At 43.5% G+C, this 15650-nt stretch overlaps 1 protein-coding gene across 1 annotated transcript in view; it reads left to right on the plus strand.

Annotated features, from left to right (window-relative positions):
- LOC139046769 (zinc finger protein 665-like) overlaps positions 1–15650 on the plus strand; it is an 83860-nt gene that overhangs the window by 50125 nt on the left and 18085 nt on the right. Inside the window, exons 8-9 of the mRNA XM_070526345.1 lie at positions 836–1447; positions 9172–9264. Of these exons, the coding sequence (XP_070382446.1) occupies positions 836–1447; positions 9172–9264 (705 nt within the window). The remainder of the gene's footprint in view (positions 1–835; positions 1448–9171; positions 9265–15650) is intronic.

Consider the following 15650-nt stretch of genomic DNA (forward strand, 5'->3'; position numbering starts at 1 on the left):
GCCAAAAAATGAATAGAAAGAAATGGAGTTTTTTTTATGTTACATTGACGAACATTGCAATGAACGTTGCCCTGTATATTTGCAGAATATGATCTTCAAAGAAAGGAACTCTTCCGCAGCAGATTTCATTCACTGCACTTGAAAACTCTAGCACCCTTCATACTATTCGATATGTATTTGATATTTGTGTATTGACATATGTTTGACGAGGAGCAGCTCTCTCTCCTTCCCCCCCCCCCCCCGTATTTGTCAGAGATAACGCGAGTACTACAGTGCGCCTTTTAAGCATGTTCAATTAAGTTACTCCTCCTTATTTACAAGGGCTTGCATAAAAAGCAAACGTGTTTTAGCTCAGGCAATGCGGTCTGTTTCAGTGCCGAACCTCGCACTTCCGAGGGCACATTTGTGTACTTTTGCCTGAATGCTCCTCCTTAGCTTGTCCAAGAAGTACGACTGTTTTTAATCTTTAGAGCATGTAACTTTCTTACATAACCTTCGTTTTCAGATAGTTCTACTCGTCTGCGCAGGTTACATTTAGGCTTTGCATAATGTAATATATATAACAACACTTTTTATTGTCCACTCCACAGACCATCGTTTGTGTTTTAAACTTTAACGAAATAGACACAACAAAAGCTCCAGTGTTCAATTTCTGCCAACCTAGAGGTCAAATCGAGCGTTAAATATAAATGTAGCAGGTTCCAGCTCAGATTGTGCAAATAGCCTTATTATGAATGCGCGATTTAGTTTGTCCAACTCTCAATTGGCAAATGTGTTTTTATCGTCACGTAAAAACAGTCGCCCATTTTGAGCCCCATTCTACGATTACTTACAGGAATGCTACTGGAACAGGAGGGAGGGAACAGCAAGAGTTGTCCGGTGCATGTTCCATTGTTTCCAGCAGACAGGATGCCTTACACGGGCACGCCAAGGAACACGCGGGCGATTCAGCCTACACTTGCAAAGCAAGTGATTCTGTTTATAATTCAGTGAAACACTCCCGGAATACAACAGGCAAAAATCACAAATGCGCAACGTGCGGCAAAATGTTCCGCCGGGCTGCCAATCTTGCCGTACATCACCGCACGCACACAAACGAGAAGCCCTACAAATGCGATATATGCGAAAAATCGTTTCGGCAATCTTACCACCGAGATATCCACAAACGCACACATACAGGCGAGAGACCGTACACTTGCAAAACATGTGGTAAATCATTCGCGGACTCGTCGAACCTCCGTAAACACAACAACACTCACACAGACGAGAAACACCATGTCTGTCAGAAGTGCGGTAAACCATTCAAAACCAAAAAAAGCCTCAAACATCATGACAGCTTGTGTTGGGGGGACAGAGCTTTCGTTTACGAAATATGTACTGCATCCTTCAAGAACAACTCGGCTCTCGATCGTCACCGTCGGAGTCACATGGATGAAACCCCGCATTAGTGTACACAGAGCGCATTTGCTCTCGCAGAGAAAGCCGTTGATGGACGGCTGTACCAGAATATTACCTGCCAATTGTGTGGAGATGCATTCGGAAACGATGATCAACTTAATACACACTTCGTGACGCATAGGGTTGTGCAGACATAATAGTCTGACTAGTGCGCAAGTTAACCAAATCGCCCGCGGCTTTTGCATACCAACGTGAAAATGAAGCAGTGTGGGGAAGCAACACTGGTATTCTTTCAGAGGATCCAGCAGGAAACTAAACGCGTCGTGTGCAGTGGCCGGCTTCTTATGACGTTTAAAGCGGCCTAGTAAAATGAGCGATGTGAACGATGCCATCTGGTTCCTCCAAATTATGAGAAGACGTCGTCGCCAGAAGTATTTGGAGTGCTTCAATGTAGAAGTATACGGCAGATCCTAGCCAGCGCTTTCTCTTTGCATAACTGCATTTGTTTTTCACGAACGCAGAGTTAGCAAACTTATTTCAAGACAAATCCTTATGGGCTGCAAGTGTCTGTTTTATGTAAGTAGAAGGTTGAAATGTCTTCACAATATCCTTGACTCCCTGTTCTGCCAGTTTTTCTTTGTAGGTGTTTTGACAGCGTAGTAGTTCACAAGCTCTAATGAACCCTGTGCTTTACGATAGTCCGATGTCGATTGAAGGGAACATCTCTCATTGGAAAGCATTTAAAAAATGAGGTACTGTTTTCTTCTCAACTAAAAAGTTATCTCTATCATTGTTTAGTGTCCTCCAACTACGAAAATTTTAGCTTCTTTATTGTGGTGGCTTAGAGCTTCAAAAGCCAGTATTTTATCCGCTTGGAAGCCATCTGTCAACACTCACACTGCTCTCTAATTACAGCTGTAGAATCTTTTTAGCCTGATGGGACAAACGCATCTGTGCGAGCTATGATAGGAAATGTGAGAGGTTGTTTTTAGGCATATTGACACGCATACTTGTATATATTCTTCTTATGAGTGCGTTTCGCAGGTAACAAAGGTTGTTACCACTCAGTGCATGACGCGACTGCATTATCACAAGATACTCGATGTTTTTCGTCGATTACACACTTTTTCCACGTTGTAGTCGAACATTCTGTAATTAAATTGCACGCGCAACGCGTATACAGTTCTGCATTTTGAAAGGCATGCAAGCACCAACAATTACGCTGGAATCTTCGATGAATCACGTGCGAATATGCGACACTCGTTAGCTGTAAATCTATTCTTGGATGATCGACGCATGTGCTTGGAACTATCTTTCTGTCCTAGTGAACTTGTTTTGTGGGTTCACGTTCGCCCAATAAAGTGATAGTTTCCTGTCTCACGGTTCTTCTTACTGCGTTGTTCCCATCTACGAAGGGGAGATGCCTTGCGGAGACAACCAGTCAGCAAGGCAATTCTGCTACTTCTCTAGAACTACTGTGCTGTGCTGTGCTGTCACCTCACACTCCTCACAGTGCCAAACATACCAACTAGTGAAGGGAACAGCCTAACAAACGACTCCACTCCCGACCTCCTCTTCAGCCCCCAACGCGAGCTGAATGGCGGAACACACTCAAAAACTTGGGCAACGAGCACTACGTATTAAATATAACACTACAGACTGGACGCCTATGCAGGCAGATCGGCACAGCAAAACTCGCATCAGGGAAGCCCAAGAACAGCACGCAGACACGATCATGAACCTGGAAGACTGGTGCGACAACCTCTGTCGACATACACCACACAAAGGAAGTCGCCAGCAACAACCCGACCCCAGAGCTGAATGCCCAGTTACTACACCTGTGCGATGCCAAACGGGGCCTCTCCGCTGCCGGGAAGCACAAAAGAGAAGGAAACTGATGACACGTATAGGACAAATCACAGCGTAAGCAGAAGACTACCATGAAACTCGCCTCGGTGTACTGTTATAGATTCTAAGACTCCTTCGGTGGCACTCTGGATACGGCGAAAATATGGCACATCCTCAAAACCATCCTGGGTCCCACCAACCCAAAGGCCACAAGGCACTGCAGCGGTTACTACATACCTACCCAGCAGTGGCGTAGCCAGAAATTTCGTTAGGGGGGGGGCGGGGGGGGGGGGGGGGGGCTTACGTTGCAGCTCGGCATCCTCGTAAGAGGACGCTTTAGCTCGGGTGCTCCTATCTAAATACACGTAGAAGGCGAATTCGTTTTCTCGGCAACCACTTGCACCAAATTAGACGACGTTTGTCGCATTTAAAGAGAAAACGGGGGGGGGGGGGGGGGGGGGGGGGGGGGGGGTTCTAGTGACTCCTAGTTTCGCATTTTCATTCAGGTCGTCACTGTTTTATCAAAAATTGTCCAAAATCGCAAATTTTCCGGTAATGAAACTATGAAGTTTAATACTTTAACTCAACAATCAAAAACGACATCACTATTCTGTGAATTTCATCTAATAGCACATCTACAGCGGACAAAATTGATATGTTACGCATGAATCTAAAAAATTCTGTATTGTGGAAACATGGCTTTTGCAGAACCTTTGTACACAACGTAACGAATTATGTAAGATACAAATTGACATACCAAATTTGTACGCTTTGACAGATATATTAGATGCCGTTGATAGAACCGCCATATCTGTTCTTAATGCAGAGCTGTTAGTTTGTAATCGTCGTGCTGCTATTGTTTTCGAACACTCAAATTTTTCCAAACATTTTCAACAAAATTCAGGCCCTAAATCGACATTCCGCTTCCAACAGGCACTACAATTAAACTTCCTCTCTCAAATGCAACAAATTTCATTAAAAGCGATACAAAGGTTATCTCGGAAAGCGTTTCTGCGTTTTACATATATTTGAATAGGCCCCGTCGGAGTGGGGCCCGAGCTGAAGATTCCCCTTAAACAATTTGTCGAGAGATCAAATAAATGGATAATAATTGCATTGCCATTACCAAAGATGCTGAAAACGAATTCTTGAACGCTACACACCGTACAAACAAGTAAGATATATCATTCTTCATAAAAGAATATACTCGTACGTGCCAAAAATTGTGTCCAAAATAACTGATATCAATGCTTCCATGTATTTTGTCTGTTTCTAAGTAAAGAAAATATCACACGAACTTTTGAACTATATCAGTTCGAAACCAGCAAAGCAGTGCATGCCGCTGATATGAAAAATGTAAAGGCCATGAAATGAACAAGTTGAGGACAAATATGCTAATGAAACTGTCAAGAACCGTGTTTACAATCATGTACGTATGCAACGGCCAGTGCAAAATATCAATAACGCTGGCATTCGTTCCAATGTATTACGCAGGAGGAGTTGTCACCGGTCGTGTATCGGGAGTAATTACACCGAAATTCTAGTCGCAATAGAGAGCGCGTATAAAAAGCAGGAGTTCTGCAATATACACGAAGGCGCGTCAAATGAAAGTGAGCCAATGCGATTATATGACAAACGGGGTAGTTTATTCAAAGTAGTCTCAATGAGCATTTAGACATTTTTCCCATTGACTAAGGAGTCGCGTGATTCCGGTCTCGTAAAATTCCTCGGGATGCTGCTTTAAAAAGTCTGCAACTGAATCTTTCACGTCATCGTACGACACGAATGTGGTTCCCTTGAGCTGTTTTTTTTTCGTTTGCCCCAAAATGTGGATGTCGCAAGGCGACAGGTCTGGGCTGTGTGGCGGATGTTGCAGCATTTCGCGCTTGAACTTTGCCAGTTTTGTAATAAACACATCAGCGACGTGGGGAGCAGCGTTGTCGTGGAACAAGATGACCCCATTCGCCGCTTTTCCACATCGTTTCTTCCTGATTGCAACACGCACCAGTTCCGGCGTTTCACAGTATCGGAAACAATTGATAGTCTCTCAAGACAGCAAATTCTATCCGTAACGGTCCCTGACGATCGACAAAAAATGTCAACACCTTTCCGGTGGCTATTATGGCCTTTGCTTTGTTTGGGCGTGGTGAATTCTAATGTTTCCACTGTAAGCTTTGCCGTCGTGTTTCAGGCTCGTAGTAGTGGCACCATGGTTCGTCCCCGATCGCAATTGCAGACATGGAGTCGTCACCCTCATTGTGATACCAGATCAGATCAGTCATGGCAGCGCCCAACTTCTCCGTCTTCTGGCGGTGGTTCAAAATCTTGGGCATCCATTGCGCACACAAAAGCCGATGACAGAGATGCTCATGAATCAATTATGGCGTGAACCGAATCATGACATATGTTCAGACGTTCGGCCAGTTCATCGATGCTTATGCTCCGTTCTTATCTCATCACCTCATCAAATTTTGCAATTTTGTTAAGGGTGATTTCACGATGGCTTTAGTCCCGTCTTGGATCGTCTTTGTAGCTTTCACGTCCTCCTTTGAACCGTTTGCTCCAACGCTTCACAGTGGCCAATGAAATGCGATGTTCAACGTACACGGCAGCCATACGGCGAATAATTTCTTTTTAAGAAATACATTCAGCAGTCAAAAACTTCATGGCACCGCACTGTTCAACTCATGGAGTTTCCAATATGTCACGCAACCATGTTCCACCGAATGTATCAGAACCTTTATCCTCACACCTGCGTGTCAATTTTGTAAATAAGACATCCCTCTCTTCTACGCACATGCCTCGCAGATAATGAACCAAAACATTATTGCGCGGGGTTGGTAGGCTCACTTTCATTTGGCTCGCCCTCGTACATAGAAATGCGAAGATACAATGGGATATACAAATGCAAAGATAGAGCTTGATCAGTGGCAAAAAAGTGTCACTGGAAACAAAGTCCACTGCATGTATACACAAGATCTGACAACAAGGTATTTAAATATACGTATAAGTCTCCAATACATGCACCTATCTAAGGAAATGTCACGGTGTGCGCAGTCACAGATTCACATAATCCTAGATGCCGCCCCCATTCCATCCACTGCCCCCGATGTATTGCGCGACGCAAGACTAGCTTGCTCTCCACTTATCTCCTTTGCGCACGCAAGATTGAATCACCATCGTCGTATCACCCATTCTAGAGTTCCTGTGTTTGAATCCTGTCGTCAGACAGATTTTAATGTTTATTTATCTATTACACAGTATGTTGTTGAAAATGACTAGTTTACAAAGTCCCAAAGCCGTTTGAAGCCAAACAGACGAAGTTTAGGCAACTCCATGTACTTCCCATAATTCCCATGCTGGTACAACCGTTCTTGTTTCATCTCCTGTAGACACTAGGGTCAGAGTTCCCTCTAGTAAATATTGTATAAAACTCGACGATTTCTGCACCTCGCTCGTGCAGAAGCGGCACCACACCTGCTGCGTAAACATGCACTACCTTTCGGCCAGGTGCAGGGAATGCTGTGAACTCGCCCTGTACAAAGCCTGCACTAAGTAAAACAAATCACAACGTGCAGTTGCAGCCATGTTGAACTGGTGGAACGAGTAGTGAAATGCAGCACCTCCTGAACTAGTCCAGAAAGTGCAGGTTAATCGAGTGGATATTGTATAGTTCTAGTTTCTGGATTGCCGCTTTACCCTTTAACACCCAAGTTAATTCCGGAAAAATGTACCAAATTTTCCAAATTTTTTACGTACTCAATTTTTCGGTGTCATTCTCATTCTAAAAATATATTACTTCATTGGTCTCTGGTCAGAAATAACACAAAAATAAAAGCTGCTCTTGAGGGCAGCTTGCCCTCATTGCCGACTGTAACTCTTCTTTGACAGTCACAGCAGCATAACATCGGGCAGAAAGAGTGCGACTCGTCATTGGCGATATTGGTACTACCTCCAGTCACTAGTAAAGCTTGGGATCAAGCGTGAAAGGTTGCGACTTCGTTGCCACCCAATTTTAATCCTGGAGCTGTTACACTTGGGTGTAGCGTGTGTATGTACGTGTGCATTCATTAAAATGACTTCATGCTAGAGCAAAGCAACTGTAGTGCAGAGAGGCATTGGTCATATTTTTGTATTTGCTTTGTAAAGATGCGCTAAGTTTATCTTTTGCAGTATAGACTTGGCGCTGTTTGGCCAAAGATGCCCTTGTGCTACAAAAACCTATCAATTAATTAGCTTTTTGCCGTAGCAGTTGTTTATTCTTTTTTCAAGATCGGTGTGCCAGTTTAATGTTTTTCTTGAACTGTGCAATTCCCACTCACAGGACTGCATGTCATCGGAGGTGTTCCTTTTTCAATCAAGAATGTTGAGGTTGTCTTTGTGAAACTCGATTTCTTGCCTCGAACGAGCTTGTACAAACTGACCAAACTGATAATTCTACCTGCTTATATATGGAATATATTGCGGTTATGAACCCTCATTATAAATGACACATAGTACAAAAATTTTATGTAATAAAACACTTTCATAACATTTTTCGTGTTTTTCGCGTTCGTGTTCACTTCTCTACTCCTGTGTCCTGTCTGCACGCCTCACCACTTTTTTTGCATTTTATATATCGTCTAAACTTAACCATGCACTTTTACCGCAATGCAGGGGAAAAACGTTCCGGTAACACCATGCTTTCAGTACGGTGGCCCAGACGTGTATGCAAGCAACCTCCTTCGTGCGGACCAAGAACTACTCTGCAGTGTCTCGCAGAGTTCCATGCGAAGCCCTCAACCTTCTCGTCTCAGTGGAATGGCTGCTCATCTATCAGCGTGTCCATCACCAAGACGGCCAGTTGTAAAGCTTCTGAACCCGTTTAAAAAGCTTAATGATTTTTTTATTTAGTTTTCACGGTTGGCCGTAGAATCTTAACATTTTTGATGTTTCTAACATTTTTACCAGGCACAAAGCGGTGAAACAACTTTAAACCAGTGTAATGTATTTAAATGATGCTCACTCTAATGCCTAGCTGGTTTTGTTATTGTTTAAAAATTTTGAATGTGATGAAGTAGCAGCATTTGAATTTGTCATCGTGGCTCGTTTCAATGAGCTGCTAGGAAATAAGACGCAAAACTTATCACACGCCAGTTGTAGCATTTCTGTTTTCATGACTACAGTATGCACGTTTGAAAAGATGGAAAGTGGGAAAAAAAGCCTCAAGAACATAATCATCCTAGAATTGTCATGTCCTTACAGCTCTGCAATGACTAATGCCTCATACATCTTGGGAGAACATTGGTCGCAATGCCTACAGGTATATTTGATAAGAGTATAGCTTGCATCCAGATTTGCCACACAGTTGATGGCTGATGGCTTCTTTTTGTCGTCTTCATGTTACTACTATGTATTCAATATTCATTTAGACGTAAAGGACATTACAGGCACTGAAGTATCAAATGGCACTTGCAGTTCAGGTGACAAAGTGCCCAGTATGCCTGTCACAATATGTGTTCTAGGGGCTACCTTGCCTCTATAGGTAAATGGACACCAGATGCTCTGTGTACAGTGTAATCGGTGTACTTGTCTGGAGTGCTTGAAAGATGTGCTACGGGCTGTACTGGCACTGTCAAGATAATGCATGGTTCTAGAAAGCCTGCAGCTGAGCATCTGCGACCGTACTGAAGGAAGTGTCCTAATTTATTTTGTTGATGTGGTTGAAATTTAGGAGCTGCAATGAATAGTTGTGAATGTGGCAGTGCTGCCGAACTAAAGCACAAATTACACACCTCGACTCACACAATGCACTCTGAAAGTTTTGCTACGTGGTATCTGTGTTTGCTGCCTGTCCTTATGGCACCTTTACGAGCAGTCGCAGCTGATTGCAGCTGCTGAAGCTTTATCAACTGTCAAGGTGAAAAACGAATGCTGTGCCACCAGTGTGGCTGCACACTCCGAGATGCAAGCTATCTTGAACCAGGTGTTCGGTAGAGAGCACCTGTGCAGCCAAAACATGGTGTTTGAGCCCTATAGGCAACTGCTTTCACAACTGCCCACAAGTGTGCTGTCACAACAGAAAGTTCAGAACAAGCAGCATTTTTACCGGTGTTTCTTTAAAACATTAGTGCAAGTTATTCTTTCACCAAGGCTGGTAATCATGCATATGTAATGAACAGGACATTTGTCACACACCAGGGGTCATGTGTCAAGTTTCATTAGATCAGTAATCTGAGATGGAATTATAAAAACTGTACATTTTGTTACTCAGTGGTCTCTTGGAGAGATGACCATTTCCGGCAGTTTAGTTTTGACGTCTTATGTCTTGATTCGGTGTGCATATTGCAACTATAACGAACAGTCAGTGCTCTGTTCTGCCCAGTTTTTATGCTGACTTTGTGATATTTGCAATATTTTACAGTTCAGCTGAGTGAAGTATATGTCTTTACTATTACTAGCTTTCATGTTCAACTTTTGTGCAGTGCTCACTAGTTATTACTAGCCATGTTTTGTTCACATATGCTCTTGGATTGTTGCGCGAAGTGAAACGGAAACGGACACAGACTACAAGCAGACAGGATGAGCGCTCTCGCCTAAATTTATATGTATATATATATATATATATATATATATATATATATATATATATATATATATATATATATATATATATATATATATATATATATATATATGGCCAATAGATATGGCATGGATCAAGTTGTCTCGGCCCGCAAGTTGTCTATCATGTGCGCTACGATAAGTAGGAAACGTGAACCGGGTGGCAAAACAGAAAAGATGATTGCGGCGTTAGACATGTGTCCCTTTTTGGACCTTGTAACACTGGTATAGTTTATCAGATTCCTCTCAAAGCGGCAGGTGCATTAATATATTAGACTAAAAGAACAGAAACATTCACTTTACAACCCTAATGCTTCACATCTAGCGTCACATTGTTTCAATTGCGGTTGTAAACCTTTGTTTGAAGACACAAAAATTATTTCAAGACACAAATGCCAAACCACATGGGAAATAATCGAGGCATTCCACATTAAAAGATTAGGAGAGACTTGCGTTAGCCATGCATCTTTGTCTCTGTTAGAAAGTGAATTTCAGTATCTTCACAATACGTGTGTTAATCTGAAGTAGTCTTTTTGTTGTTTCCTTTTTTGGCTTCCTTACTTCCTGATATGTTTAACTGATGTCTTCATACCTTGTCATGTTCTTATGCTGCGGTTTTTTGCAATCTGTTATACATATATGTTCTTCGTTTCAATAAAAATTTTGTTGAGAGTTAGCGCTCACCCCGTCTGCTTCTAGTCTGCGTCCGTGTCACGTCGCGCTACAATCCAAGATCATGTTACTGTACCAACTCACCCAACTTTCTATCCTTGTGTTCACATAGACACACTCAGACTTGTTCTTTCGTAAGTGACCGGTTATTTTTGTACTTTATAATAAGACAGTGATTTTCGAATGAAAACATTTGATAGTTCGTAGTGAAGTTATTTAAAAAAAACTTTTCTGCTTAAAATTTAATTGAACACGCCTGTGCCATTATTTGGTGCTTATGTCTTTGTATTGGTATGGTTTTACTCCTTATCGTCCTTTTTACTTTTAAAATGTGCAATCATTATTATGTAACCATTTCTCTTTATTGAAATAATAAACACTTTCTGACATTTCATCACAAATTGTACAATGATTTTGTTCAATTAGGTAACCTTAGACTAGCTGATTGTTATTCTGGTATCTTAACTTACAATGCCTGTGGGATATTCAGTGCAAGCGCATGGTGAAAAATAAACTAAATTATTAGGTATAAGCAGGTCACTGGCAGTATATGCAGCATACATAAATTTCAGGAAATAGTGCATACTTATATATTGAACAGCATGCACAGCTACACATGCAGTTTTGCTCGTAAATGCTGAAACATGGTTCGAAGTGGAAGCGCTTTGTTTCACTTTGTTCTTTTGCTTTCAGTGCTACCTTTAAGCCATATATGTGAAGGTACTAGTAGAGGCACCCCGTGGAGATAAATGACAACTTTGATGAATAGAGGTATAAAATGTGTGTTTAAAAAGGCAAAAAACTGCTTGACAGGCAAACGTATGCTTCTGTAGTACTGCACTTGTTACCGTCGCCAATCCATGCATTGCTTGCGCTCCTTTGCATTAAATATGAGCTACCAGAACGAGCTGTGGTGTCTTTCCCTCCTGGTCAAGCTGGTGTTGCTGCGAAAATTTTTGACCAAGAAAAGTGGAGGTTTTTAATTATTTCTTAAATGCATGTAACATCTGCTGTTTCCATGGAGTGATAAGTACTGGTGCACCAAGGTGCGGGAGAACCTGTGTTCTTAGTGCAGCGCGCGTTGTTATTGCGCTCTGCATCCTGCCGGCAGTGTACTATCACTGCAGAGGAAGATTACGAAAAGCATAGGGTGTGTGCATTGCTGCGATCATGAAACTTACATTTCTTTGCCTGAAAGGGTCGAACGTTATATATGCTACCACATGACGGACCAGAAGCGCAATATGACGACGCCTCACAGATTCTGGCTCGTACTGAACAAGGTAGTACCATATGTAAGGCTAGGCAGCATTCACAACAGCTAGTCTGCCCATTAACTACATGGCTGTGGTGAACGCTAAAATACTTGCAAGGATAACACCCTATTGGAAGGATACGTGTTGTCCATGCTACACCCATATTGAAAGGGTGGTGTCTGTGTTACGCCCATATAGAAAGGGTGTTGTTTGTTTTACACCCATAGGCAACGTGACTTCATATTAACACCCTTTCCTTCGTGGGGTGTTAATTTGCACCGCTTTGCTTGGGGTGTAGCAATACACCCAAGAAAGGTGTTACCCATGGGACAAGTCATTTACACCGTTAAGGGTGTTAAAATTTTTAGAGTGTACGAAGCTGCGCTGCTCAGCTCCGCCCTCGAAGATCAACTATGGGCCGTCCAGCGGGCCGAGGATACCGCCAGGACCCACGAACTCCTGGCCGTCACCTAGGCGGGGCCTTTGGCCCTCCCCACCAACGCGAAGGACACGCAATAAAGTTATTTCCTCCTCCTCTTGAAGGGCGTCGCGGTCAGGCTGCTGTAAGACAGGCTGTAAGCGCTTGAGCTTGAATCCTCTCAAACACTCTTAAAGTTGCCTTCCGAGTGCTTGGCAGCACCGGAGTGCGTTAACGCTAGAAATCGGGCGGTCCCCATGTTTTTCTAGCAATGGTTATAATCTGTGAGTGGTGGAGAGGAGTCTCTCCCTTGGGTAAACTGCATGGGGGCTCCAAAAAAGTCGTGGTCGACAATTTTCCTTAAATATTGGTGGGTATTTTTGTGCGAGATAGCCAGGCCAATAATATACATCGGTATCTTGTCATCTATTTCCTCGTGGAGACGTCTAATGCGCGTTTTGCTGTTATGGCACCGAGGCATACTCTCTCTTAAGATAAACAGACGTGAGGTTTGCAGTTCTTTGTAATCTAGCGTCAACCTGCGGTCAGTTACTCCAGAAGCCCAGATGCATATGTCAGCTGCGTAGATTTATATGCTGACCGACTGTGGCAGGGATTCCACTAGCCTAATCTGAGCTAGGTTGAACAAAATTGGGCTCAAAACGTCAACTTGTAGAACTCAACAGCTGGTGTAGTGGTAGGTAGTTTCACTATCCTCAGCGAATTCAGAAAGTTATTCGGGTCAGATACCTCCAAATTCACCGAAAAGGGCGGCCATCGTTTTCAACGGAAACGAGCGCGCCAACGATGGCTTCACGAGAAACTTTATCCTAAGCACGCATCACGTCTAAAGATAGCGCTACAGAGAGGCGTTGGGCGATTTCTGCTGTTGAATCGAAGAAGCAAAATCAATGACGTTGTCGACCGACGAACGGCGGCGTCGAGATCCTGTCATCGCGTCTTCGTAAACATTGTAATGTTCAAGAAACCACTCGAGACGCGTGGTGATCATCCTGTCTATCAATTTACCAACACATCTGGCGAGAATAACAGGCCGATATGAGGCGAGTTTAAGGGCAGATTTTTCTTGCTTTAAGATTGGGACAAGACGGCTACGCTTCCACGCAAAGGGAACAGCAATGTCGCTTCATGAAACGTTGGGATGACCCAGCAGGATCTCTCACGCTTCATGGCCAAGGTGGCGGATAGCAGTCTACGTTAGAGTGTGTAGTCAGGGGCGAAAAAGAACGCCTGCAAATAGCTACAGCAGCCTCCAGTTCTTCCATCGAGCCTCCAGTTCTTCCGCTGCCTGAACTTGCATCAAGGAAACTTCGTACATATAATTTTCCTGCCGTAGCACTCTGTCACCTGCAATTGCCTCATAAAAGTATTCTCCAACATTCACTTCTCGTCAGCATTCGTCGAGAGCAAGTGCCTGCAAAGGGTGGCGTTGCTGACGAGAAGCGCCAATGCCGCAGGGAGTTCGCCATACGCAAGACAGTGCTTTGCGGAGGTCCAACTAGCTACAGAATGATTTCTGTTGTTCGTTGCCTAATTTGTACACGTGACAATGTATTTTCTTCCGCGCGATAGGTGATAGAATAGCTAGTGGGTAGCTGGGATAGTAGTGTAATTGTAGATGGTTCGCAGCCTAAAAACTTTTCTACCCTGAAATGTGTAAGCCTCGCTCCTTCAAGGGTAACCACCTCATACGGCTTGTATCTCACAAATCCAAGGACGTCTTTACATTTCGTTACACAAAGGGGAGCACAATGACGGAATTCTCGTTTCAGAAATGCAACGCATGAACAAAGTGAGACTACAGACCCTGTACAGTGAGGCTAAGCAGTGCATAGCTGTGGCCAAAGAAAAAGGTGGGTTGTCGCTGGTTTCCTCCAACATCCAATCACTTTGTGCTCACTCTACAGTCATTGAACACGGCATATTGCTCAACTAAGTAGTTGTATTGGCTATTTCCGAAACGTGGCTTGATGAACCGGTTCCCCTCCGAGAGTTTCAATATGCAGCACGATGTAGTCTATGCGGAAGAGACATGATAAGCAACACAAAATATTACCGAAATTCTGAGAATTCTCTACTAATGCGCAAGCATTTTTAGACTTCGGAAAACCGAACAGTAGGTAGACACGCCTAAGCTACCAAAACCAAGTAAACAAAAGCGAACTAAGATTGCAGCCAAAGAACGGTTACGCGTTACCGGAAAATTCTCCGAATGTCTGCAGCAGTCTTTTAATTCCGTATTTCATGAAAGTTCGTGCAGCAGAATTTTTACGTACTGGCGATGCAGATAGCGTGGCATTCTAATTTTTTAGGAGATCAGCGCTCCCTGTAGCGAGTGTAAAAAATAAATGTTTACGACATTGACGCGTTCACTTGAGTGAACTCCAAATCGGCCGCAGGGTACCGGACCTGAAATCTGCTCTCCATTCGCATGTAATGACATGCCTGAACAAAACTCGGTGCATCCACGTGTCAGGCGTCCAGTAGCATCAATGGAACACCAATCACAAGCCACGTAGCCTTCTCGGCTACAGCCTGGCGCGAAGCAACTTCCAATATTAACAAGAAAACGAAGAAAGGATGCTTAGTCTAGAGGCCATCGCTAGTAACGCGATGGTCTGAACGCACTCAAGCTGTCGATGGTGACCACGTGCTCACAGAGTCAACAGGCAATAAAAGAAAGAAACCACGATGACAAACGCTCCTGCTGGCCACACAAGGAGGGTGGCAGAAGAGCTTGTTGACACCAACATCGAGAACGCACGAGCGCCCTACCCTCGACCGCAGCGCCCCCTCACAGACCGGGAACAAACAGCGTCCCCTTTGAGAGGTAAAGTTCTGGAAAGGAAATTGGTTACGTAATATATATTCCCGAATTGCTTCATGCGCACCAATTTACCCCTGGAATCCGTAGCACTTCACTTAAAGAAGAAAAAGTAAATATTACAGTTAATTTCGCGTACGGTAAATTTGCTTATGGCGAAAGCCTGCACGCTCGCAAGAGATTCATTAAATTACTTGAACACTATCTTTCGCATGCGCTGTTACTTTCTATTATTACTTGCTTTCTCTTAACTCGTTTTTAGCTTTTTCTCTTTTTCGGTCGCATAGGTATCGCCACTGTTTCTGCGTGGTTAAAGGCATGCTAGAACGGCCGTGGCAAGTATATGAATACCATTAGGAGACACACGCTGGTTCGCTGAATGATATGTTAGCGCTTTAATTGGCGAAGGTAATTGCATGGGCTTTTATATATTCTTTTAGCACAGAATGAGACGGACACGGAAACGCAAATTCGGCAAACAGACAGCGCTAGCTTTCAACGACAACAGCATTCCCACTTGACGCAAATGTACTGATACTCATCAAAACGTCATAAGACACGTGCGGGTACGTTGCTCGCCAGGCATGAACAAAACCGGTAAACCACATGT

This window comes from Dermacentor albipictus, chromosome 9 (assembly GCF_038994185.2).
Source record: "Dermacentor albipictus isolate Rhodes 1998 colony chromosome 9, USDA_Dalb.pri_finalv2, whole genome shotgun sequence".
In the NCBI taxonomy this organism is placed as follows: domain Eukaryota; kingdom Metazoa; phylum Arthropoda; class Arachnida; order Ixodida; family Ixodidae; genus Dermacentor; species Dermacentor albipictus.